This window comes from Lithobates pipiens, unplaced genomic scaffold (genome assembly GCF_037356315.1).
Source record: "Lithobates pipiens isolate NorthernLeopardFrog02 unplaced genomic scaffold, aLitPip1_a1.2 Scaffold_19, whole genome shotgun sequence".
Lineage (NCBI taxonomy): Eukaryota > Metazoa > Chordata > Amphibia > Anura > Ranidae > Lithobates > Lithobates pipiens.
In genome coordinates, this window is record NW_027507764.1 from 175,421,993 (window position 1) to 175,449,824 (window position 27,832).

At 41.3% G+C, this 27,832-nt stretch overlaps 1 protein-coding gene across 2 annotated transcripts in view; it reads right to left on the bottom strand.

Annotated features, from left to right (window-relative positions):
- Nucleotides 1-321: 321 nt before the first annotated feature.
- Nucleotides 322-27,832, bottom strand: part of NOD1 (nucleotide binding oligomerization domain containing 1) — an 85,752-nt gene continuing 58,241 nt past the window's right edge. For both annotated transcript variants that reach the window (XM_077491496.1, XM_077491497.1), the window contains exons 6-12: nt 26,737-26,820; nt 24,749-24,832; nt 22,346-22,429; nt 20,763-20,846; nt 13,062-13,145; nt 9,082-9,165; nt 322-3,734 (exon numbers count right to left, since the gene is read on the bottom strand). In XM_077491496.1, the coding sequence (XP_077347622.1) occupies nt 3,662-3,734; nt 9,082-9,165; nt 13,062-13,145; nt 20,763-20,846; nt 22,346-22,429; nt 24,749-24,832; nt 26,737-26,820 (577 nt within the window). In that variant the 3' untranslated portion in view covers nt 322-3,661. The remainder of the gene's footprint in view (nt 3,735-9,081; nt 9,166-13,061; nt 13,146-20,762; nt 20,847-22,345; nt 22,430-24,748; nt 24,833-26,736; nt 26,821-27,832) is intronic.

The window sequence follows — 27,832 nt, forward strand, 5'->3', positions numbered from 1 at the left end:
ATTCAAAAAAAGTGCCGCTGCAGCTCATTGATTTCAATGGGCAGAGGCGCTTTAGGAGCAGTGTTGTCTCCTGAAACTTTTAAATATGTTCAATTATTTTATTTGGTAATATTATCACTTTCTCCTTTGCACAACACCTCATTGTTCTTTTTACTTTTTAAAAAAAATTTCCACCAATAGCAATACAAATAATTACGTTCTCTGTCATGTTTTTCTACTTCTTTAATGAATCTTGACTTTGCTGTGCACGCTTCCTTCATCCCACACTTTTATATTTATATGTTATAACATTAAATAAATATTAGAACATGAGAAGGAGGGTTGTAGTGGGTTGCAGTCTCCATTTATTATCGGAGAAACAAAAATATGCATTTACATTTTTTAACTAGATATGACCTAACAATGGGGTCATTCATTATAACAAAACAAAAACACAGCAGAGCAGATTCTCAGAAGAGGTCAAAAGAACAGAAAATTAAAGGAATTTTAAATACAAAGAAAACATGACTTCGTTCTAGAATTTGTGCAATTTGTTTCTGAGAAAGTGAACTTCCTCTTTACAAAATAGAAAGACAAGGCTAGACCCATAACAAACAAACTACTGGCCTTGGGAAGCCACAATTAAACTTTTTCTAGGAACTAAGCAGAAATCATTCCAATGGGGATACAGACAGCAGTAAAAATCAGACAGAGGCTCTAACTCTAACAGTCTATCCAAAACAATCATATTTTAAATATACATTTTATACATATATAACATACAGTTTATAAACATACACCAATAAATAATCTAAAATATATACAAAATTGTATAAAAGTATATTATAAAAAGTGTGTATTCTAAAGTATAGTCTAAAGATTGTTACCACCTATTTCTCAAATCTCTCACAGACTCTACAGATAGGATAACGGCACTTAGGTTTTTGGGCCTAAACACCTGCTGTGCCCCATATGAGTGAAGTTCGATTCTCTTAGCTTTTTATTTATTTTGTAACAGAAAGTACTGGGGCATTTATAGGTGGGCAAGAACTCTTCAACCCAGGTGTACACTGGTCAAAATACACAGTATTAGAATCAAAATAACCCAAACACCAAATCCCTATGCACTGTAACAGATATCGTTCAAGTGTTTCTAAAGGCAAGACATTTTTACCTTAAAGCATGCATTAAGGTAAAAAATGTCCAAGTATATTTTTCTCCCCCCCCACCCCCACCCCACCCCAAATACCTGACTCTTCTCTCAATCCAGCGTGGTGCCTGTTTGCGATGGCGTTTGTTGCACTACTGCAAATATTATTATCAACCCTTTTAGTGACCAAATGTTTTGAAGATTAAGGCCCTGTTCACACCTGTGCTCTTTAGGTGCTAGGCAATAAAAAAATCCTGTTTGCTGCACCTTCATGAAAATACATGTTACATGGCGTTTAAGGGTAATGCACACAACGCAAGTCACAGATGTGAACCAGGCCTGTCCAGACCAAGTTTAGCAGTGTCAGTTACCTTGACAATACCTCTATAACTAATGTTCCCGATTGACGGGGTGTGTGAGAACTATGAACAAACTCAGCTGCACATCCTAAGTTCTCTGCATTGTTAATGAAAATTATCATGGCAAAGAGAGCTTTACATTTGGAATCAAAAAGGTGTATTTGGTCATGAAGGGGTTAAAGGAAAATTGCATAGGGAGCTGTCATTTGGGTCACTACAAGTATGCAGAAAAGTAGCTCCAAGCTTTCTCTGGGTCAATAACTCAGAATGTACTGAAATCGGTGCACCAGCAAAACAGCCAGGCAGCCTCTCCTAAGTTATTTTAAAGTGGAACTTTACCTATAACAGTTTGATGACAACAAATGTTCTTTAACAAAAGAACAAACATTCCACATTTATAATTATGCTACCAAAATTAGTGTGTGCTGTAAATTGCCTCTTGCATTGCTCCTGCTTCTTCTTGCTGGAGACAATTTACAGCACACACTAATTTTGGTAGCATAATTATTAATGCAGAAGCCCAGAGCAGCCACTTTCTCACTGAGAACTCCCCCCCCCCTTCATTGGTCTCAAAAACTATTTGTCATATACTTCTTTTGAAATGTGTACATTTCCAGCATTGTATATCCTGGCTTGGCTAGGAAGGAAGGCTTACAGAAACTTTACAGTGCTGATGTTCACAGGCTGCTGATGAGGGAGAAAGGAGAGAATATCAGGCAGATAAGACGCTGTACTTGTAAATTTAAGGCAATTTGCACGTTTCCCCCATCAACAGTAAGTGTTGGTGGGGTAATCCCTCCAGCAAAGCTATTGTGTTCTGTTGGTTAGGGAGTGCAGGGAAGCTTTCCCCACCAGCAGAATATAATAATCATTGATGGCTGCTATAGCTGCCGGCAGTGATCAGGCAAAATAAACCATATAGGCAGGCTGTACTGAAGTCGATCAATGGATCTGCTCTAGTACTACCTACGTACCCACAGACTGGGTTAATTTTATTCCGTCTATGGCCAGCTTAACACTTTTGTGACTCTCTGGAAGTCGCGTTTGTCCCATCACCTCTCCTGCTTTTCTTTTCTCCATCCCTAATCTGTGCTCCTTCAGTACACTCTGGGGGTACTTGGAAGTAAAGTCACTGTAGATCCGAGGCGGACACGCAAGGAGAATAAAAAACAGCATTTTAGCTTGCACATGATTGGATAATAAAATCAGCAGAGCTTCCACTCATTTCAGATCTACCCCTTAGATTTAGAGCGACTGCACTTCCAAGTGCACTTGCAGTGCAAAGTGGATCTGCCTTTTGTAAATAACCCCCTCTGTGTCATTCCTGTTGCTTTTTTGCCCCCTTCAGCAGCAGTATATTTTAAAACTATCAGCTTATCGGCCTCTAGTGGCTTGGATTTAGGCACTGTGCTAAGAACAGACAGCAACTGAGCATGTGCAGAGCAGGGTAAGACAGTACATTACTGGATTTTAAATAGTATACACACTTATTTTTAAATGTCACTGATTTATCAGGACATCATTTTTTGACTAAAATTCCATTTATGTAAGATGTACTAATGTTGTTATGGTTATGAATTTCAGTAAATGTACAAGGTCAGATGCGTGCAGACTCTGGTGTAGTGTATAAATTGAACAATTGTTTAGTTCTAATTCTAGTGGTTGAAAGTAGGGCTTTCTTGGAGGAAAATTTGATAATCTGATCCATCAAACAATAACTTTTTTTATGCACACACACCCCTACCTCCCCAGAGATCAACCTGCCTACTTAGGGGTTCATAGACTGGTTGGGTTGGATTTTTCCAGCCATCAGATTACTACGGTTTTTGCTTGAAATATGGTTAGGCAGCACCAGTGGTGTCTGCTCTGCACTACCCCCCATTCTTTCAGAGGTATGAGCATGTATAATCACCATTACAAATAGGCAACTTGGACGTCAGATTGTGCCTGCTCATCTGATGTATGCAGCTTGACTGGAACCTGCTGCAAAATAAAAGTAATACTGCCACGGAACTGATAAATCACAGCTTGCTATGCACAGGCTAAGCCTGTCTATGAAGTACCCCTTCAGGGGGCTGACTACAAAATAAGCTAAATGTAACAGTCCTCAGTAGTCCAACCGTCCTCTGCACCCTTTTTACGATAATGTACTAAAAGTCTTCGAAGTCACTGGTCAAACAATGCGTACTCTTGAGTTTCTTTGAAAAGGTTCATTATCACCTGGTGTCAGTGGATTGCCTTGTAAACTAAAAAACAAAACAAAAAAAACAACAAACACAGAAAACATTAAAGGCCTGATTCATCCTTCTTTCTAGAAATTAAATCTAAAAACATGTTGCGCAATTAATTCCATGTAAAAAATATAAATATTGATAGTGGCCTAGTACGACTTCTATATAGATCCAATCCCCCTTCATCTTAAAGTGCTTCTAAAGTCAAATTTTCTTTTACCTTAAAAGCGGATGTAAACCCTTACATATACCCAGTGAAGTGAATAGTCTCAGATGATACACAGAGATGAAACAAATCCTCCTGCATAAATTTTACATGTATATCTGCTGTCTTTAGTTTTTTACACTTTTGGAAAGTGTGGATCCTGTTAAAAAAATTTCTTCCACTTTAAGCAGCACATAGGTTTGGGTGGGGATACTGGGCTTAGACTTTGTGAGAGCTGATTGGAGGAAAGAGACCCCCTCCACATAGGCAAAGGAATAAAGGAGCATGCAGAGCCAAGTGCTCATCTACCTCTAAAGCTCCCTCCCCAACGCAAATTTTCAGCTCGTTATCTCATGTGTCGGAGTGACTCATGCTGATACCAGAGGAATGAAGCACCAGAGAGACACAACACTTAGAGCTTTTGGAGAGAGATAAGTAAACACTACATATATATGTGCTTAGTTTAACTTTCATGAATGGGGCTTACAACCACTTTAAAGCATTCTATGTTATGACATTTACCTGGGTTCTCTTACCACTTCAGTGCTGTCCCAGCTGCAGCACTGTTCCTCCGCTGATGGCAGTCAAATGCCTGTGAGAAGGGAGCGGGGCTGTGGCTTACCGGCACTGTATGTGTCTAGTAACGCACAAAGACCCAGTTTGGTAGTGCGCCCACATGGGTGTCCCCTTAGCACACAGTTTGCTGGGGGGCCCCCATAGGAAGAAGGAGTCGACAGTGCTGGGGGACGGACTGCAGAAGGTAAGGCAAGGAACCGCTCTGTTCAATATCCCTGCACAGAGCAGATAGGTATAACATCTTTTTTATTTTACATTTTTATCACTTTAAATGTTAAAAGAAAAAAAAAAAAAAACTTATCAGCAACCCCTCTGGAAGCTCCTTCTTGTCTCCATCTTTTCTGACAATGAAGGACAGAGGCCTTTATCACAGCAAGGCCTTTTGAAGATCTACCTTCTGCTTTCCAAGAGGTTTTAAAACTAACAACCAAAAATACTTACATCTGCTACTAAACTCCCATGCCCATGCAGCAGTTATTTTTCAATTGTAGTAGCTTGCTTGCTCACTGTGGAACCTAAAGGGTTAATCCTTTGCATTGTGTAAAAAGGCTGTTTGAGCCTATCTACTTTGATCATCTTTCTTTTACCGTGCCCAATCCATCTGCTGATAGAACAGAACCCTAGGAGGCAGCACCCTGCTCAGTTTATTGTGTATATTTAGAGAGGTTTTTTTGAGGGGGGTTAGGGTGCATGTGATTGTCACAGAGCCAATCAGCACTGTCCAGACAGAAAGTCAGGGGTCATGCAGCCTCATAGGACAGTCAGAGGAGAATGAAAGCTCCCCCTACAATCTTTAACTAGTGTTTGGCAGGATACTTGTAGAAGTCACACAACTGCTATATACTGCTGAATAAAAAAAAAAAAAATATTTAGCAGTTTATATTTACAAAATAATTCAATTTGCTGGTTCTCTGTACTGTGGGAGACCAGATATAGTAAATGCAGGGACCTGGGTTTAGTAACACTTTAACAATCCTGGGGAGGAAGACAAGACAAGGGCCAGATACAGACATACAACTAGGTCTGCATCCAAAGTTGCACATGCTGTAGCAATTCAAATGGTTTCCTGGTGTGTAATCCATATTTTAGCATAATTTTCATTAAATAGAACCTGCAACACTTTGTAATGAATGTATTTTAAGAGACCCTCTTAGGTCCCTAAACAAATACAAACAGCTCTCATTTGCCAGAAGAGGTAGCATACCCCTCTCCAGCTGTGACTCTCTTACCTTCCAGCAGGTCCAGTGCTGCACCATCTATCTGTTTCTTCAGCACTGAACACTACTGGGGCTGGAATAATTGGGGCCAATTTAGAATAACAAACTGAGATTAAGTCTTTCTGATTAAAATCAATGGCTGAAAAATAGGCTAGCACAGCCAGAACCTCACCCAGACAATGCAGTCAATTTCCTTTTGAAGACACTGAGCCAGACAAGAGAGTGGAATAAAAATATCTTAAAAGGTGAAAAGGCAGAGACTACCAGAGGCAAGAAGGAAGTGCTGGGCCCTCAACACCACACTGAGTTTTGCAAGACCAAAACGTATTTTGCAACATAAGGTCAACAGTTCAGACACCCAACTCGCAGAGGTGACAATTGCAAGGAAGGCAACCATGTAGGTTAGCGTAGAGCAGTGATTCTCAACCAGGGTTCCACGGAACCTTAGGGTTCCTCCAGAGGTTGCTGGGGGTTCCTTCAGCATTGGGCAATTTTTGCCTCTCAGGTTCCCACTCACACTATTGATCTTTTTAGCTATCTGTAAGGAGGTAATTCTTCCCAATGACCACAAGTGTAAGGACCACTCTTCCCACTGACCATCACACTAATGTATCATGAGTTGTAGATTTAATTTTTTTTAGAAGGGGTTCCCCGAGACTGGAGAACTATATCAAGGGTTCCTCTGTGTTTAAAAGGTTGAGAAAGGCTGGCGTAGAGAGAGGAATGTCTCTAATGAGTTCAAACTGTGGCTTCTTAAGCACAGAGGGAGCCAGATTAGTTCTCACCAAGTCAAATGGACAGGCAGAGCCACATGGGGACTCCCTGCATAAATGTATGAGGTTAACAGTCTCAGTACAGAAAGAGCAGAGACTTGACTTTGGACTCACACCGAGTCAAGTAAGCATACCATATATGACGGTATACCTTGTGGGAAGTGTACGTCCTAGTCTAGAAAGGGTGCAATGATCTCTTTCAGCAACCAGTTTATTGTTGAACTTGGAGGCCAGAAGGTCCACATTTGATATGCCCCACACAGGTCTTGGAACACATCCGAGTGTAGAGACCACTCTTCCACCTCCAAACTTATAATGATATCTGTCTCCCGACTGTCTAACATTGAATGTGTATGGCTGACAAGGCTGGGGCACGCAGTCCTGCTCGGGACAGAATCCACCCTCTCTCTCTTGCTGCAGCAAGACACATGGGGGGCTATTTATAAAAGGCAAATCCACTTTGCACTACATGTGCAAACTAAAAGTGCACTTGGAAGTGCAGTCGCTGTAGATCCGTGGGGGACATGCAAGGAAAATAAAAAACAGCATTTAAGCTTGCACATGATTGGATGATAAAATCAGCAGAGCTTCACCTCATTTCAGATCTACCCCTCAGATTTACAGCGACTGCACTTCCAAGTGCACTTTGCATTTGTAGTTTGCACTTGTAGTGCAAAGTGGATTTGCCTTTAGTAAATAAACCCCATGGTTCCTTCCTGATGGTTTATATATGCTACAGTAGCATTGTCTGGCTGAATCAGGATGGCTCTTCAATAGGTTGGTCCACTCTTGAAAATGTGCAGCAAAGTTCCCATGGACATCTCCTCAGCTGGACAGGCTTGTGTCTGTTGAAAAATCTTCCAAAATACGAGAGGGAACTTTATCGACGCCTGAGCAGAGCAGGATTCCTGAGCCACCAAGCCAGGGATAGCCTCATTCTTAGTGTCAATCAAATTAGCCTGTCCAGGGGCAGGATAGATATGTCCTACCTTGGAAGAACACTGCATAAGTCTGGGGGGAAACTGACCGCTACCATCATCCCCAACACTTTAATGACACAGTGGAGTCAGAGGACTTCTGTACTGAAAAGGTCCAATTGAGACCAAGTGTCTGAAGCTATTCCTGGGGAAGGAAAATGATGGCTCGAGACTAGATCTAGATACTCCAAAAGATAAGATGGTTCCCCCATCACTGATTTGAGGGTTCAGGATCCACCCACATTTTTTTAAACATCTGGACATTCAGGGAAACATTGTCCCACAGTACAGATGTTCCCTTAACAGGAGGTTGTCTAAGTATCCAAAAATGGGGATGCAATAAGAGAGCAACAGGGCCAACACTGAAAACAGCACCTTAGTGAATTTTCAAGAGACTGAAAAGAGGAAAAATAGTAGGCCCATGAACTAGTAAGCATCTTTTATGCCCATCAAAGCCAGAAAGTCTCCCTGATGAAAGAAAACAAAGACTAATCAAGTCAATTCTATCTGGAATTTGTGCACCTAAATTCAGGAATTTAGGGCTTTAAGGAAGATGGAGCAAATGCCCCCTTTGGGTTTTGGAACAGGTTAGAGTAAAACCCCTGAAACTGCCCTGCAGCTGAGATCAAGGCCATAACACATTGGTCTAGAAGGCCCCAAAATAACTTAGTGGAGATAGGTCAGTCCGTGGGAAGACACAGGAAGGAAGGAGGAAGGAAAGAAGAAGAAGTAGGTGAAGAGTGGGCACAGAACAAAAATCAAGTTTGTAACCGTTGGACACCACCTCAGAACCATCAGCAGGTGCACTGCAATCAGCCCCCAAACCTTTAGTAGAAACACAAACTAAGAAGAAAAAAATATCACTAAAGCCGCGTACACACGGGCGGACTGTATGGCCTACTTAGTCCGTCATACAATCCGACGGACAGTCCGTCATACTTTCGACTGAACGGACTTGACCACACACGGATGCACAAACAGTCCGTCGAAAGCTTGCGCGATGACGTGTACAGCACGTACGACGGGACTAGAAATAGGAAGTCCAATACACAGCAATGCACCCTTCCGCCGTGTAAATCCTTTCTGAGCATGCGCCATTCTTAGTCCGTCGAACTAGCCTACTCACGAGCGGATTGTCCGCTGAAACCAAAGTATGACGGACAGAATTTCGAAAAATCCGAAATACTTAGTACGCCAGACTGCACGCTGAAAAAGTCCGCTGAAGCCCACACACGAGCGGACTGTCCGCTGAAATGTGTTTCGACAGACTAAGTAGGCCATACAGTCTGCCCGTGTGTACGCGGCTTAATTTAGACCTAAAGATAGGTTTCAGTTTGAGTAAACCCCAAACTGAAATATGGTATGGCGGAGTCGCCATTTAATTCCATCTGCAATATAGGTCTAGATATAATTGCAAAGTTTTCAATATTATAGCCCAACTATGATTTTAGCTACTGCAATTCATATCCTATTTTTTATATACTTCTTTCTCACCACATGTAGTAACTTTTTGTCATTCTTTTCAGTTTCCATGGAAATAACTATTGGTCTATTGATAGTATCCATATCTATAATGTGATTTTTTTATCCACAAACACACATTTTGACTCTTACCAAATCTCCTGCAGATTAATGTTATCATCTAGTGCTTCAGCTAACAGATTGGCTCCATGATTTGTGATGTTGTTATGCTGTAGCCTGTAAACAGCAGAAAGGTAAAGTTTACCTCAGCTACATAAATACATCAGTAAAAGTACTACCCAGCAAACAGTTATAAGACAAGCACAATACAGTGACCATCAGATGTTTTGGATAAGGCAATGCAATATGCAACATACAGCGATAGACGATGACCACAAGTGAGACATTATCTCTAAAGCTGACCACAGATTGATCCTTTTTTTACGATCAACCAGCGGAACAAACAAAATGATTCTCCCAGTCACACTAGAGACGTGGATGGAGCAGCCCTCCTTGTTGTCCTATTGTATTCTGACAGTTAGGATTCCTCGGCTGTCAGAATACACAGATCAGGGCTGCAGCAAATTTTCAAAAAGTCCTGTTTGGCAGACGTTGACATTAGATCGACTTCTGCCAAGTGGGAACGGTCATAGATATATTGAAATTTGGCCAGTCCCTGCTGAACTGAATGGATTTTGATCTAACTATGGCCAGCTTTACACAAGGTGACTGCAAAAAAGTGGACTTCAACCCCTTCACGCCGACGTAATGCAAATATGCAACCTTTCTTATTATAACAATCGATGCGGCTAAGCAGCTGCTCAAACATTATCAGAGGGTACACCCCCGCGGCTCATCCGGGCTCTCCTGTCCTATCGGGAGGCCCGAGCAACCAGCCGATACATCCACAGGCTGGCCAGAGACCCGAACACTGCCACAATTGGCTTTAGTCGGGCCTGAGATCTAGTACCAGGGAAGCGATGTAATGAAATCATTTCCGGGTTTACTAGAGCCTTAAGGGCGCCAGATTTAAAAAAAAATTATAGTATTCAAAAGAGCCGAACTTGAATGCTTCTAAGTGCAAAGGAGGGACTTGGGGTCTTATAGACCCCAGATCCTTCCATAAAGAATACCTGTTACTGCCTATTACTGTCACAAGGGATGTTTACATTCCTTGAGCCAGAAAAAAAAAAGAGTAAAAAACTTTTTTTTAACCACTTCCCGCTCTAACGTCATATGAAGTCCTGGAATTCCATCAGCTACAGGCATCATTCAGATATCTTTGTTTTCAGCCGGTAATTCTGTGCACCATAAGAACGATCATAGTGGCAGTTCCACCCCTTGATCGTTCTTACAGGCGAAGGGAGGGGACAACCTCCCGCCGCCATCCGGTGCTTCTCCGGGCTCTCCTGTGCCATGGGGGCCCTGGAGAAAGAATCGTCCGGCGCTGGATGAAGGCGATAGAGATTTCCAGTGACCAGTCATCTCTATGGCCGTCGGAGGCCCGGGTGCGACGTTATGACCGGGTTCCCGGAAGTAAACAAAGCTGCGATCACGGCTGTCATCAATGGGATCGGTGAAATTGTTTTCACAATCTCGTGCTTTCCAGCCTGGAGGAGAGATGTGGGGTCTTATTGACCCCACATCTCTCTATAAAGAGGACCTGTCACGAATGATTCTTATTACAAGGGACGTTTACATTTCTTGTAATAGGAATAAAAGTGATCAAAAAAAAAAAAAAGTTTTAAAAATAAAAAAAAGTAAAATAAAAAAATGTGTTTTTTAAAACGCCCGTCCCCGGTAGCTCTCACTCAGAAGAGAAAGCACACGTTAGTCCCTCCCACATATGTAAACGTTGTTCAAACTACACATGTGAGGTATCGCCACGTGCGTTACAGTGCAAGCAACAATTCTAGCTCTGTAACTCTAAGTATGTAACCTGTAAAAAAAATGTAAAGCATCGCCTATGGAGATTTTTAAGTACTGAAGTTTGGCGTCATTCCATAAGTGTGCGCAATTTTAAAGCATGACATGTTAGGTATCTATTTACTCTGCATAACATCATCTTTCACATTATACAAAAAAAAAAAAAAAATCGGGCTAACTTTACTGCTTTGTTATTTTTTAAATCATGAAACTGTTCTTTTTTTAAAACACGTTTGAAAAATTGTTGCACAAATACCGTGCGAGATAAAAAGTTGCAATAACGCCATTTTATTCCCTAGGGTGTCTGCTAAAATATTATATATATATATATATATATATATATATATATATATAATGTTTGGGGGTTCTGAGTAATTTTCTAGCAAAAAAAAAAAAATATGATTTTTACATGTAGGAGAGGAGTGACAGATTAGGCCCGGTATTGAAGGGACAGTGTAAAAAAAAAAAAATTAACAATTAAAAAAATAAGATTTTTTTTTAAACGCACCATCCCTCTGTGCTTGTGCGCAGAAGCGAGCCCATACGTATGTCGTGCCCGCAAATGTAAACAGTGTTCAAACCACACATGTGCAGGGAGAAAAAATGGCACATGAAGATATGTGTCATCAATGATTATGGCCCCCGAAATCTACCTCTTGCAGAAAGGTCATCACTGAACGGACCGAACCTATCTGAAACAGAAGGATGCCCAGCGACTTGAGATCTAGACCTCATGTCCCCATTTGGTTTTGTAACCACTTCTGGTCAAGTATTTTACAATGAGCCCATAACTTCTGCCCCAAGAGTGAATGCAAGGCAGAAGACTGATGACTCTGTGGCAGACCCAGAAGGTACCAGGATTCTGCTGGATAAAGAGGGAGTGGCCTCAGAGTCTGCCTTAAAATTCTCTGGCCAGAGATACTCTCTAAACACAGCAGCCTCAGATGCCTCCCTCACTTGAGGAGAAAAGCTTACAGCACCTGGTATTCCCGGGCAGGCTCCCATCCAACTAATAACCAGGATTGATCCTGCTTAGGCTCCGATCAACTGCGATCAGGCATGATCAGGGTGATGCGGCTTCAGTTCATTTGGTGAAAAAATAATGCATCAGGAAAAAATGCCAAACCCCACAGTTGCTCAGATGCTCCTGACACCACTGGTCCTTCGGGAGATGTGGACACCGCCACATAACTGAACCTGAGAGCGGTGGATCTGCCTCCTCCTTCTGGAGTTATTTAGCTGGTATAACAGGAAAATAATGTAGCAACTATATCAGCCAAACCTAATACCCAGTCCCCCAAGGATACAGGCCTAAAACAATGTTGGTCTACTGCCATGCAACCCCGTAGGTATGCAAGTACACCGGTACCCAGGTATGCCATTATGTAGGTACCTAGGTATGTAAATATGCAGGTATACAAGTATTCTTGCTGTTCATGCATTTATGTGCACAGTTCAATGCAACTAAGCACATATGTATGCGGTTCAAGGCAAATAAGCATATATGTATGCAGTTCAAATGAAAATATGCCAGCATACTTAATGCAAATATGCGTTTTTGCAACATGTGTATATGCAAGTATACAAACATGCAACTGCAAAAACACGCGTCTTATGCAAAAATGCATGTATGCAATCGTGCATATATGCACAACCATGTAATTATGCAACATTCGTCTACACAAACATGTAGCACGTGCTTATGCAAACATGTGTCCTATGCAAACCTGCATTTTTACACAAACGTGTCTATGCAACATGCGTATGTGCAAACATGCGTTTACGTGAATGTGTCAATGCAAACATGCACTTACGCAAATATGTGTCTATACAACATGAAAACATCTGTTTGTGCAAACATGCGTCTATGCAAATCTGCATTTATGCAAACATGTGTCTATGCAACATGCAAACGTGTTTATGCAAACATGTGTTGATGCAAATGTGTCAATGCAAGCATGCATTTACACAAACGTGTATGTTCACTCTTAAAACGAAGCCAGGAGTTTCTGTGAATACACAACTGCTCTAGCAGCTGCTGCAGTAAAACATAAAACAGCTGTCCAACACAGTGGGTTGATTTACTATAGGCAAATAGGCTGTTCAACTTGAATTGATTGTAGTATATGAGGGGAGCGCTTGAAGTGTTGGATCGTTGCACTTTCCCTCGACTCTACCCCCACTATTATTGTTGTTTGATTTCTCACCACAGATTTTGAAGTGTCTTGTTCACTCTTAGCATTCGAGCAAAATGTTCCGCTACCTCATCATTGAATTTGTTCTGCAAAATCCTAGAAGAAAGAGGATATGTGAAATGCCACCAACCAGTGAAATGGGTAACATAAGATCCTCTAAATACAATAAAACAGCAACAAAAGTACATTCCGTCCATGATGAGTGTTTGTGTTAGTCTGTATGAGAGCCACTTTGTTCAGACAAATGAAAAGCTGCTCAATTATTCTGACTGAAAAGAAGGTGATTGGAGAAATATACACACATATATACAGTGCCTTGAAAAAGTAATCATACCCCTTGCAATTTTCCACATTGTGTCATGTTATTGGGATTTTATGTGATAGACCAACACAAAGTGGCACATAATTGTGAAGTGGAAGGAAAATGATAAATGGCTTTCATTTTTTTTTACAACAAAAATACCTGAAAATTTGACATGCATTTGTATTGAGCCCGCTTTACTCCGATACCCCTCACTAAAATTTGGTGGCACCAACTGCCCTCAAAAGTCACCTAATTAGTATAAATAGAGTCCATCTGTGCATAATAAAAATACTGCTCTGTAAAGCCCTCAGAAGTTTGTTAGAGAACCTTAGTGAACAAACAGCATCACGAAGGCCAAGGGATACACCAGACAGGTCAGGGATAAAGTTGTGGAGACATTTAAAGCAGGGTTAGGTTATAACAAAATATCCCAAGCTTTGGACATCTCACGGAGCACTGTTCAATCCATCATCCGTAAAAGAGTATGGCACAACTAAAAACCCACCAACACATGGCCGTCCACCTAAACTGACAAGCCGGGCAAGGAGAGCATTAATCAGAGAATCAGCCAAGCCATGGTAACTCTGGAGGAGCTGTAGAGGCCCACAGCTCAGGTGGGAGAACCTGTCCACAGGACAACTATTAGTCGTGCACTCCACAAATCTGGCATTTATAAAAGGAGTGGCAAGAAGAAAGCCATTGGTAAAAGAAAGCCATACGAAGTCCTATTTGCAATTTGAGAGAAGCCATGTTGGGAGCACAGCAAACATGTGGAAAAAGATGCTCTGGTCAGATGAGACCAAAATTTAACTTTTTGGCCTAAAAGCAAAATGCTATGTGTGGCGGAAAACAAACACTACACATCACCCTGAACACACCATACCCACCATGGCAGCATCATGTTGTGGGGGTGCTTTTCTTCAGCAGGGACAGGGAAGCTGGTCAGAGTTGATGGGCAGATGGATGAAGACACATACAGGGCAATCTGAGAAGAAAACCTGTTAGAGTCTGTACAAGACTAGAGACTGGGGCAGAGGGTCACCTTCCAGCAGGACAACGACACTAAACATACAACCAGAGCTACAATGGAATGCTTTAGATCAAAGCATATTCATGTGTTAGAATAGCCCAGTTAAAGTCCAGACTTAAATTTAATTGAGAATCTGTGGCAAAACTTGCTGTTGCTGTTCACAGACACTCACCATCCAATCTGACAGAGCTTGAGCAATTTTGCAAAGACAACTGGGCAAAGATTTCACTCTCTAGGTGTGCAAAGCTGGTAGAGACAGCCCAAAAAAAAAACTGCAGCTGTAGTTGCTGCGAAAGGTGATTCTACAAAGTATTGACTCAGGGGGGCTGAATACAAATGCACGCAACACTTTTCACATATTTGTATAAAAATTTGAAAACCATTTTTAATTTTCCTTTCACTTCACCATTATGTGTCACTTTGTGTAGGTCTATGTCACATAAAATCCCAATAAAATACATTTACATTTTTGGTTGTATCATGACAAAATGTGGAACATGTTAAGGGGTATGAATACTTTTTTAAGGCACTGTATACATATGTATATTAACCACTTCAATACAGGGCACTTATACACCTTCCTGCCCAGACCAATTTTCAGCAATGCAACGCTGTACCCAAACTAAATTTTTATCATTTTTTCCCCCCACAAATAGAGCTTTCTTTTGAGGGTATTTGATCACCACTGGGGGGGTTTTATTTTTCACCCTACAAATAAAAAAAAGTCCCAACATTTTGGAAATAATTAAAGTTTTTCTTTGTTTCTGTTACAAAACTTTGTAAATAAGTAAGTTTCCTCCTTCACTGATGGACACTGATGAGGCTGCACTGACGGGCATTGATAAGGCAGTACTGATTGGCATTGGCACTGAATAAGGCACTTATATGCAGCACTAATAGGTACTGAAAAGCGGCACTGATGGGCACTCATAGGCGGTTCATTTTGCTATATGGCGGGCATGAAGTGGTTAATGAGTAATGGTGTCGTCTATGGTGCCACACAGCTGTGATAACAGCAGGGACAATTTCAAAATCCATTATTCCACCACAATATAGTGTGGGTTAGCATACCCAATATACAGTACAAAGGGTACCCACAGAGACTCCAAATAGTAATATCAAAAATGTATCGAACGTCTTTTGTATCACCTTGAGGAATTAGTACTCTGAGTGTAATTTTCACTATGCAGCCATGATAGTCTAAGTACCACACATCTGGGAAAGTGAGGCACATTGTTAACTATCGAACCAGAGAGATATACTGAACCTCGGCATATGCCGGGCAGGATCCTTGGCCTCATGCAAGGTCCATAGCAGGAACATCCCTGCGCTCTATACACCTTTGGGAACAGGTTAATCGCTATTTATATAGTACCTTAGACACTTTTGATCATTTTTGTCAAATACATGAACTGCTGAACTTTTCCAATTGTGCAGTGGAAAGCACATGTCAACATTATAATCTGTGACCACTAATGGGAACTTCTCTATGCTCATTCCATGATCTGAGCTTTCCTCGCAGATGGCTGTCCCTACTCCCTAACAGTAGGATGGTAGTGATGCCAGACATCCACCAGATCGACCGTGCCCATCCACTGGGCCAGTCCAGGGGACCACCGAGAGGTAGATGAGAGTATGTCCAAATTGGGAGAGGGGGTCATATTGAAATCCCCCATAATCAATACATCATCAATAATCGTATGTCATCACTTTCTGCATAACAATGGTAAGCATAGAAATGTCAGGTGGGGGGATGGGGACGGGTGCAAATAAAGGCCCACCATCACCAGGGGAGCATTGGACACAAGAGCATGCATTATTATAAATCTATTATTATAAGTCTATCTTAAGATCAAGGAGCTCAAGGGGGCAATACACGGTATTAAGAACTGGGGTATGTAAACTTTTGATCAGGGTCATTTGTAGTTTCTGTTGCGATTATGATTTCAAAAGAGTAAACACATTTGATTGATAATAAATGGCTTCAGGCAAACACTAACCATGAGTGAAAGAAAAGTTTTTGTGTTATTCATATTCTCTATAAAATGGCAAAGAAATCAAATTCTGCCAGGGTATGTAAATTTATGAGCACAACTGTGGCTACTGCCTCTGGGGATACCTTTACCCACTTGTGCTTTTTGTAATGTTATATATATTATATATATATATATATATATATATATAGCTATGTCCAATTAAAGGCATTCTGTAGTCTCAGCCTATGCTTTCATTTCCTAAAATCAACATTGTAATATCATTACGAACAAGGAGATATGTTTGACAATCCAACATAAAGTGGTTCTAAAGGCCAAAGGTTTTGTTTTACCTCAATGTATTCTCTGCTTCTCTGCATTAAAGTAAAAAATCTTCTGTGATTATAAAAAAATTAAATGGCATCCACAATCACTTCAGCTTACTTGAAACATTTTATGAGTGCTGCCTGTCTTCTGGCCATCTATTTACACAACTTCTTTGGTTCCCTGTATGCTTTGCAGTTTCTCCTCTGCCCATTCTTCTGATTCACTTTAAATTCTAAGCACTACATATCCCATGGAAATAGCTGTTTGAAATCAGTGCTTCCTGTACTCAAACTCTTCTTCTCAGCACCTCTGTAGTTCAAAAGGCAGCCTTTGTATATTCTTTGACACAGCAATACCTACTCGCATGATATAGTAAGCATATAAACAAAAAAGGATAAAGGAGCTAAATGGGCTACACCTTGATAATGGGTATAGGGGGAATAATATAATTCAATTTAAACCTAAACCCTAAGCTGTCTGTCTGTGGTGACAGCGTTGTCATATTTTAATATTTGCAATGGTGGAGGTATAGTTTTTAGTATTTGTATTTTCCAATAAAGTTTTTCAATTATTTTTGATATACCAGATTATTCCTCCTTGACTAATCTCTTGTGGACCTACTGCCCTCTTTAATTACATTACATGATATAGTAAATCAGTGTCACAGAATTCAAAGTAGTAAAGTGGTGATCTTCACAGTGTAAGCTTACAGATCATTCATATGAATACGAGTTGGCTAGAAATAATAGAAATACAATATGTATTGAATAAAAATTAATGAATAGGATTTTACATGTTGCCCACAGATACGCTTTAAATGTGACTAACTACTACTATATAAAGATCTTACATTGTCCTCTGTAGTATCAATAGTATCAAACATTTTGTTTGGGGACTGAAGAGGCAGATAACTATAAAGGCTGCCATTGCCAACCTCCTTCTGAAAATAGTAATTGCCTGTCTGTATTTAGGCCCCTTACTGTTGTTCAATTAATATGCAATGGAACCCAGCATATTTTCTCACTACAAGTTACCGTTAAAGTCTGGCTGCCCTATTTCTTGCAATAAGCAGATCCTCTAGTTTAACCACTACAATACAGGGCACTTTCGCCCCCTTCCTTCCCAGCCCAATTTTCAGATTTCAGCACTCTCGCACTTTCAATGACTATTGCGTGGTCATGCTACACTGTACCCGAATTAAATTGTTATCATTTTGTTTGCACAAGTAGAGTTTTATTTTGGTGTTATTTATTAATGACTCCGATTTTTTTATTTTGCGATATAAGCGAAAAAGAAGTGGAAATTTAAAAAAAAAACAATATTTTATTCTTTCTATTTTAAAAGAAATCCAACAAAATCAAATTTTGTCATAAATTTAAGCCAAACTGTAATCTGCTACATGTCTTTGGTAAAAAAAATTTGGTTAAGTTTATAATAATTGGTTTGTGTGATATATGTACGCAAATGATCATGTACATATGTGTGCAGGTGATCACGTACATATGTGTGCAGATAATCATTGGGACATGTGATTTTAGTGGGACTTATGTGGGGGACATGTGTTTTTATTATTGGGGACATGTGTTTTTATTATTGGGGACATGTGTGTTTTGGGGACATGTCTGTTATGGTAACATTGTGTTTATACTGTGTGGTGATGTGTGTTTTCACTAGACTGGTGATCAGTGAGTAAAAAGCTTTAAAAAAACAGCTCATACTCACTGATCATCAGCCGGCTGCAGCGATCTGCTCTCCTCTCCTCAGCGATGACTTCCGTGTGAGGAGAGGAGGAGCCGATTGCCTAGCAACCAGCTGTTTGTTTACATCACATGGCGGCCATGATTGGACACAGCCGTCATGTGATCAGGAGGGCCAATCACAGAGCCCTCCTGCAGATCCGAGATGTTGCTGTGTCTGGGTGACACGTGCGCATCGGGATCGCGCCGCTGTGCGGGCACATGCACGCGTGATCCACCTATTTTTGATGGACGTTCAGGAACGTCCACTCAGAAGTGGAGAGCTCCCAACCGGCTGTATATGTACATTGGCCGGGTGGGAAGTGGTAAAGTGATTGTTAAGTCTTGTTTTTTTTCCCTATAAAAATAATAACCATGTTATACTTACCTGCTACTCTTCTCGGGTCCCCCTTCTGTGATCCTGGCCCCTCCCTCCTGTTCAGTGCCCCCACAACAAGCAGCTTGCTATGGGGGCACCCGAGCTGAGTCACAGCTCCCTTTGTCCATTCAGACACAGAGCCCCAACATGGCCACACCCCAGACACAGAGCCCCAACACGGCCACGCCCCAGACACAGAGCCCCAACACGGCCACGCCCCAGACACAGAGCCCCAACACGGCCATGCCCCAGACACAGAGCCCCAACACGGCCACGCCCCAGACACAGAGCCCCAACATGGCCACGCCCCAGACACAGAGCCTCAACATGGCCACGCCCCACCTCTCTCCCCTAGCTGACTCTGATTGACAGCAGTCGAAGCCAATGGTGCCGCTGCTGTGTCTTAGCCAATCAGGAGAATCTCAGATGGCTGGGACACTCGTGGACATCACTGGACAGAGAGGGACCTCAGGTAAGTGTTTGGAGGACTAAGGGGAGGCTGCTGCACACAGAAGGCTTTTTATCTTAATGTACAGAATGCTGCATTAAGATAAAAAATGTCTGCCTTTACAACCCCTTTAAATCAGTGTTACTAGATTACATCGAAAAACAGCCATATATCTCAAATTAACCGCTCAATGTATAAGTATAAAAAAGGGTAACAGCAGGTGTACAGTATAAATTGGTAGCATTAACCTTTTTTGCATTAAAAGAAGCATCACTGAACTATAACACAGTATCATGAACAACAAGAAATTATGAAAACAGCTGACTAAATTACCAAAGTAGAATTTAAACTCTTAGGTCTACTTTCTGATTGTAATAGCTAAAGTACCACCAAGTACAAAGGTGTGCTATGCTAACCATGAGACTCTATAGTTTCCAAGACATCCTTACTTCTTCCTTGAAGTGTTATTCAGTGAATTAACCACTTCAATACAGGGCACTTATACACCTTCCCGCCCAGACCAATTTCGAGCTTTCAGCGCTGTCACACTTTGAATGACAATTGCGCGGTCATGCTACGCTTTACCCAAACTAAATTTTTATCATTTTGTTCCCACAAACAGAGCTTTCTTTTGGTGGTATTTGATCGCCTCTGGCATTTTTATTTTCTGCTAAACAAATAAAAAAAGACCGAAAATCTTGAAAAAAAAAAAACATGTTTTTTTTGTTTCAGTTACAAAACTTTGTAAATAAGTCTTCTCCTTCACTGATGGGCACTGACAGGCACTGATAAGGTGGCACCAATGAAGTGGCACTGATAGGTGGCACTGATATGCGACACAGACACTGATAGGTGGCACAAATAGGCACTGATAGGCGGCACGGATGGGCACTGATAGGCGGCACGGATGGGCACTGATAGGCGGCACGGATGGGCACTGATAGGCGGCATTGTAATTTAAAGTTTTGTAGGGATGGATGCCAATCAGTGCCAAACAATAATGCATGCCAATCAGTGATGCCTATTGTGGGCACTGATTGGCATCCATTATGGGCACTGATTGTCATTCATTATGGGCACTGGCTGGCATCCCTGGTGGTCTAGGGGGCATACCTGGTGCTGGGCATCTCCTGGTGATCTAGTGGCGTCCCTGGTGGTCCAGTGTGGGCATCCTCTGGGGGGCTGTGCTGATAATCGATCAGCACAGACCCCCCCCCCTGTCAGAGGAGCAGCTGATCGGCTCTCCTCTACTCACGTCTGACAGACGCGAGTGAGGAAAAGCTTAATATCCTGATCACGTCATATGACGTCCGGTCAGAATATTACAACCACTTTGCCACCGTCATTTTGCTATATGACGGGCAGCAAGTGGTTAAAATAAAGTGAAATAAGCACACCCATGCAAGATGATATTCAGAATACAGTTCTATTTATTTTTTACTTTTTATTTTTAATTACAACTGTGCCCTTCAAAACACATAACAATGTAAGAACATTAACAGCATACAATAATTACCATATTACTTTAAGAGATTTGTTTTCTTGTAATGCATCAGCAATGCTTATCCCTCCAGCAGTAGAAATTTCATTGAAGGCCAAACTGTAGGAAGAAATAAATATAAGGGGGGGTGCAAAACCTTACACACTCTTTCAGTGCTAAAAATATACCCTTTCTGTTTGTCTTTGTGACAACAGGGCCTGCAATTATGATATATATGATATGTGCATAGCATTCTACCTCTAACAATTCAATCATAGGTATGGCTAGGATCTTGGGCCTGAAAAGGCATGATTTGGGTATGGTTTCAAAAGGAATTTCACATACACACTGACCTTTTCAGTATCTATGTGTAACAAACACTGTACTGACACACCAGAGAGCAAAATAATAATACCGTATCACCAAAACCATCACAAGCACCATAAATTGATCCACAAACCTCAGTCAAAATTTCAATGCCAGTACCAAAAAATATCTCCCACCATGGCAGTTTAATATTCCTCTCCACCAGTATAGTAAATTATATTTTCCACCACCATAATTACACAGTAGGTGAGGTTGAAAAAAAGACACAAGTCCATCAAGTCCAACCTATGTATCATATCCACCAATATCATAATATCCTTTTCTGCCACCACTGCCATAATACTATCCCCCAGAACTGGCAGCTTAATAATCTATGCTACCAGCCCCACAATAATATTCCGTAGCACCTTTTATCACAATAACATTCCCCAACACTAGAATATTCTCCACTACCAGTACCAAAAATACTAATTACAATATACCCAACTGATGGTAAAATTAATAACATCTCCCCCCCACCTGTACCGTTCTAATATCCTTCATCATTAGTGTTCTAATAATATTCCCCACCACCAATGGCATTATAATATTCCCCACCCCACCCCCCCTCACCTGTAGCCTAATAAAGTGGAACAAGTCAAAATAGAAAAAAATGGGAGCAGTTAGCCACTTTATTGCAGAAAAGACATGCACTGTCTAAACTGCAATAAAATAAACCTGCCTGTCTGCTCACAGTCTTCAATAAAACGTACACTGAACTGCACAAGCACAACCCAGTTTATAATTCTGGCATGGTACCTATGTGCTGGCATGATTGAAATCCTGTGCATGCACAGAAGCTACATTATCCAGTGCCAACCATCAGGATGGCAGAAGACCAGCTCCCAGAAGAGCTCAGTGAAGCAGAGGTACATGTTTCTGACTTTAAAATTCTCTACCACTACCTACTCTGCCAATAATATTCTAGACTACCAATACTATAACAACATTCCCCACCACCAGAACTATAATATTTCCCACCAGCAGCATCTTAACAATATCTCTCTTCCTCTGTCATAATAATCTATAAAAATATAGTACACAGTATATAAAAGGGAACACAGTATATAAAACTGAGAACCCAGGGAATACAAAAATTCGGAAACTGACTCAGGTCACCAGCCTCCAGCTTAAATTAAAATATCACTTTTTGGGTAGACTGACCCTTTAAAGAAGAGTTCAGTTACACTTGGGACAATGAAAAATACAACTGCCTTAACCACAATACAAAACATAAGGAAATCAAGATAAACCTTAAATCTGTCAGATTTGGGTGATTCCTCAAAGCCACTGCAAATGCCTGTGCCCCTTCATCTCCAATGCGATTCCCCCACATCCTGCAAAGACAACAGTTTGATGCCATTGTAAAAAAATATACTGAAAGTCAAAAAATTGTACCCGTTACCCCATACGAATACTATACTGCATAAAATATGTGTTGACCTTAGCAATGTAGTTTGCATCTGTGATCATGCTGTTTTGTATATACACAATATACTAGGTGGCTAGATGGATGGTTGCATCGTAGAGTTCACGAAGTTCAAACGTTCTTTCAGTATTTTATAACTAGTTACTGTCCTGCCTTATATTCTAATTAAAAATATGTTGGGGGCCTCACAGCAGACCTAACCTGTGTGTTATGGTCTTCATTAATCTTTAATAAGCCTCACATTTGTATGTCTTCTATGTTACATGCTTGGAGCGAGCGAGGCTTGTTCGCTGCTCTATCAAACGATCTTTGTTTTACTAAAAGAATAAAAACTATTGAAACAGAAAATTTGTGTATTGATGAAAGATTTTTTATTTTTTTTGGCCTCCTATTTCTTAAACAATTATTTTATTGAGTTTCATAAGAAAGAAGAAACAATGATTGAAAAATGGTCCACACAGGGGGGCAAAATGGTGGCATAAAACATTTCAACATGTGAATGCCTCTGAAAAGGATGGTAAAAAAAATGCAACAATTTGAAGAGCAGCCTGTAGAATCAATAAAGAACATCGAAGTTCCACATAGGGCAGCTGTTTGGAGAAGGCACACAACCTAAAAGGTGGTAAAGAACATGGAGGAAGGAAAGCAAAACATGTGAAGAGTAGCAAGAGCCAGAAAAACAAGAAGAGGAGAGAATCAACCCCATTGTGACAGTGTGCGGAGAATCCTCTCTCTGCACCCACTGTTCAAAAACAGCACAGCCGTGCCAGGCTCCGCCCACACAGCCGCATCATTCATTCATAGGGTTCTGGTAATGAACTACAATTACTGTCTGCCACCATGGCAGATGGCCTGTAGTTCCCAATGAACTGCAAGGGTTCTGGTGAGCGCTCTTGTAGGTCACTGATCTTCCTGGACTTCACTCTCTTTCCATACAGAAGGTATGGGCAGACAGCTGTATGACTGCAGGAGCTTGAGAGTGAACCCACAATCTGCTGATCACAGGTGCAATTTTCTGCAGGCTCCTAAGGAAAAAAAAAAGTAAATGCACTTTTTTTTACCTGCAAAACAAAAAAAATGAGCATTTATTATTTTCAGTGAACATATCCTCTAAAGGGACAAATGTCACCTTGCCTCTGGAGGGCAAAGTGACATTGTCTATATAAAAGTGCCCACTCCCAATCTCATTCTTTGAAGCAGCAGACACTTAAATCTGGAGTGGGCTTGGAGGAGAGGTGACTTCATACTGTCTCAGTCATGTAGAAGTGCTGGGTATTGCTGCCTGAATGGGCAAGGTGACAGTGTCTTTTTTATACCATTATGTCCACTATGTCCACTCAGCAGGTTGCCCGTGAGGTCAGAGATGGTGGGACGGCAACTCCCAGGCCAAATAGTGAAACCAAGACATTAGTAATATGTATTGGGGACTCCATTTATTGTTGAGCTATGTGGTGTTGATGGAGAGGCTGTGGCATCTGGAGGGCAGCATATCCCATATTGAGCCTTTCTCCTCTTTGCACATGGAGAACATTCGGCAGTGGTGGTCTATCATATTACTGTGGCAAATATTGGGGAATCGCTAGGTCTCACCTTTTGTTTAGATGTCTATTTTACCAGCCCCAGAGATCGATTTTGATGTCAGCCTTGCACCTATGTACCTTTGTCTTTGCTGCTCTATCAATGGATAGTTTTTGAGCCATATCACCTATTTTTAAAGCGTGGATCCTGAAGAAAATCGATCCATCACGCTACCCATTTATTATGCCATTCTGAAACAGCTATTAGTCCATTTTTTTTTTTGACTTTTTAACACAATTTAAATAATGTAATAAAGCTGTATTTATATTATCCTGGTATAGGTCTTCTCTAAGGCACATTTAAAACCCCAATTTACTCTCTCCTCCTTAAGGCCATGGTAGGATGAGAGGTACTACTAGAAGATTGCTAATTACAAAAGAGATGGTGCCATAAGAGGTTTTTTTTTCCTGTATGTTGGTTCTAACCATGATTTAGTATTGAAAGTAATATTCATGTGCTCACATTAACTTAGTTTTCAGTTAAATAAAACTAAACAGGACTAACTGCACAAGTATTAAAGTTAAATCGGAACTTTAGTCAGAACAGATTTTCCTAATGTGGGTGTACTAAAGGCAGGAGACATAAAACATCCTTTGTATATTTATGTATGAATGACATTTTGAAGTCATGTTTAGAACTATTCACTTACCCAATGTCACGAATATTGGTGTTTTTTTGTAAGGCTCGTCCAATATATATACCTCCAACAGAAGTAAACTGGTTGTTCCCGAGCCTATAAAGAACATAAACAAAATATATTTTTGGGTAGTAAACAAAGAATCATGACCTTCACGATATACCATATTTTTAGGTCTCAAATGCAATGCCATGTTCACCAATAAATGTAAACAGAAAAGCCACATTTTATTGGATGATGCACAGCACATACATCCAAGATGGGTAATGTAGGGTAAACCATAAATAGAAGATTCCAGACGATTGCTAAAATTATAGATGCTGATAAAATGTTTCTCCCGCGCCACCCCTTCCAGGAGAACACAGTGATTATTGCTAGTGGTTATCAGAAGCGGCTCTAGGCTTTGTGAGGCTTTAGGCAAAACTTAGGCATGGGGCCCCACTCACACCCATAATGTCAAAAATAATTCAAGTGATAAAAATTAACTGTATATGGAGGTTACAGTACAGGCAGAGGGTAAGTGGACACAGCACAGGGGGCAGGAGGGTACAGTACAGGGGGAGGGTAAGTGGGCACAGTACTGGGGCAGGAGGGTACAGTACAGGGGGAGGGCAAGTGGGCACAGCACAGGGGGAGGGTGAGGGGGCAGGAGGGCACAGTACAGGGAGCAGGAGGGCACAGCACATGGGGATGGTAAGTGGGCACATTTTTCTCACTGTGTATACAGAGGGAGATGCAAAAAGGGTCATCAAGGCAGGTGAGGAGAGAGGCGCTGGGCAGAGGAGCCAGAGATTGATGACAACAGACTTGCACAGCTGAGAGGAATCAGAGTTCCAGAAGTTCGGGACTGGTCCGGCACTGGCTCCATCCCCAAGAGTTTCTCACGGGGCCCCCTACTGGTCCCATTGGATCAGCAGGGCAGACAGGAGGATGGGGCGGGAGGAGGCGAAGCAGCATTAGCAGCTCTCTCTCCTCTCCTGCTTGTGAAGGGAGGGGGGGGGGGAGTGTCAGTGCTGGCTCTGAGCGGCTCTCCCTGGCTGTCGAGCTGTCAGCCCGCTATCTCTCTATGTAGCCGTGAGCGGACTCAGCACTGTGCTTATGGCAGGGGGGGGGGGGTTAAGGCTGACAGTAGAGGCGGCTCTCTAAATAGGTAAACTAGGCGGCCGCGAGGCCCCTGCGAGCGGGAGGCTTTAGGCGACCACCTAATTTGCCTAATTATAGAGCCGACTCTGACGGTTATGTAAAAATCCGACATGCTGGTTGTGCCCAAGTCAATTGATGGATCAACTTGGGTAGAATCAGCTTGCCTATAGAGATTCAAACCATCTATGGCCAGCTTAACATCTTAGTACTGAGAGGTCAAAATAGTCAGGCGTTTCCATTTACAGGACCTCAAAAACTGTTGAAATTAGACTTGTGTGCAGAAGGGTGCATGTCAATCCTTGAAGGGCTACAGCAGCTGTAGATATCACTGGTTAACACTAGTATCAACTGCATATGATAAGATGAGAATTCGACATTCAGTGTGAATCATTTGGCATGAGGTGCAGTGGAAAGATTTTAGCATGATTATGTGACTGGCATATCTGGAAAAACTAGTAAACATGGAACAAAATCCCTAAGGGTTTGCCACACCTTTTGAATAAATGATATGCAGAATTCAGTTGAATTTGAAAGTATCATGTACTAGATAGGTGTTTGTGTGCTTATTTGAGCAGTGGTGGACTTTCTGTCTGCTGGAACAAGTGGTGATTCTCCTCTGACCTCTCTCATTAGTAAGGTCCTCTAGAACACAGAAATGCTACTCAAAAGACCCTGTAAGCACATCACTGTCCTGTCCACCTGGCCATAAAGGGACTAGATTTTCAGGAATACACAAGATGGTCAAACAGCCAAAAGAGAAGAAAAAGACACCAACATAGTAAATACTGAAAGTGAAAATTTTGAGGACTGAGACTTCACTGATCCACAATGGATTTTTGAAATTATTGTGTACTCACTTAATATGTTTTAGACTGGGGCATTCTTCCATGATTCGTGCCACATGCCTAGCTCCCAAATCGGTGATGAGATTTTTGTACAAACTACAAGAGAAGAAAACATTACTAAGCACACAAATATTTTTTTGGGATCCATGTTCACAAGTTGCCTCTAGTAATCCCCTGCACAGGAAAACCTGATGTGGAAAGAGGAGTGTCAGCTGATTGGACTCTGCATGCACATACACTATATTGTCAAAAGTATTGGGATGTCTGTCTTTACCCACACATGAACTTTAATGGCAGCTTAGTCCATAGGGTTCAATATTGAGTTGGCCCACCCTTTGCAGCTATAACAGCTTCAACTCTTCTGGGAAGGCTGTTCACAAGGTTTAGGAGTGTGTCCATGGAAATGTTTGGACATTCTTCCAGAAGCACATTTGTGAGGTCAGGCACTGATGTTGGACGAGAAGGCCTGGCTCGCAGTCTCTGCTCTAATTCATCCCAAAGGTGTTCTATTGGGTTGAGGTCAGGACTCCAGTCAAATTCCTCAACCCCTAAACCCGCTCATCCATGTCTTTATGGACCTTTATAGATCAAACAAACACCACATTCGGTATTTAAGGCAAAATTCTTAGTGAATTGCACTTTCAAAACCAATTAACCACAATCGTTATTTTGCCGCATTTTTTTGGCGGTTATTTAACTCTTAGTGAATTGACCCCATCATCATTTGACACACTCTACCATAATTTTCTGGTCATACTTAAAGGAAAATAAGAAATCCCCACCCTCAGAATTATACTGATATCTGAGATAACTTAGCAAAAGTGTTCATTAATTTAAATAGAGGCTCATTCACACAGATGCAGAGCCGCATAAAGAGCCATTTTCTTATCTTTTGTATAAATGTATGGTTGTGTGCAGGTACCATACAACCGATGCGTATCCACTCATTTATATAGGATGTACAAGTACAAAAAGATAAACAAATGGCTCTTCATGCTATATGAATGACCCATACTACTGAGGTGGCATATAAGGTGATGGTATATGGTTCCCTCTTGAATATCTCATTCTGGTTATTCTGACAGTTGTTTTAATGGTTGTTATGCAG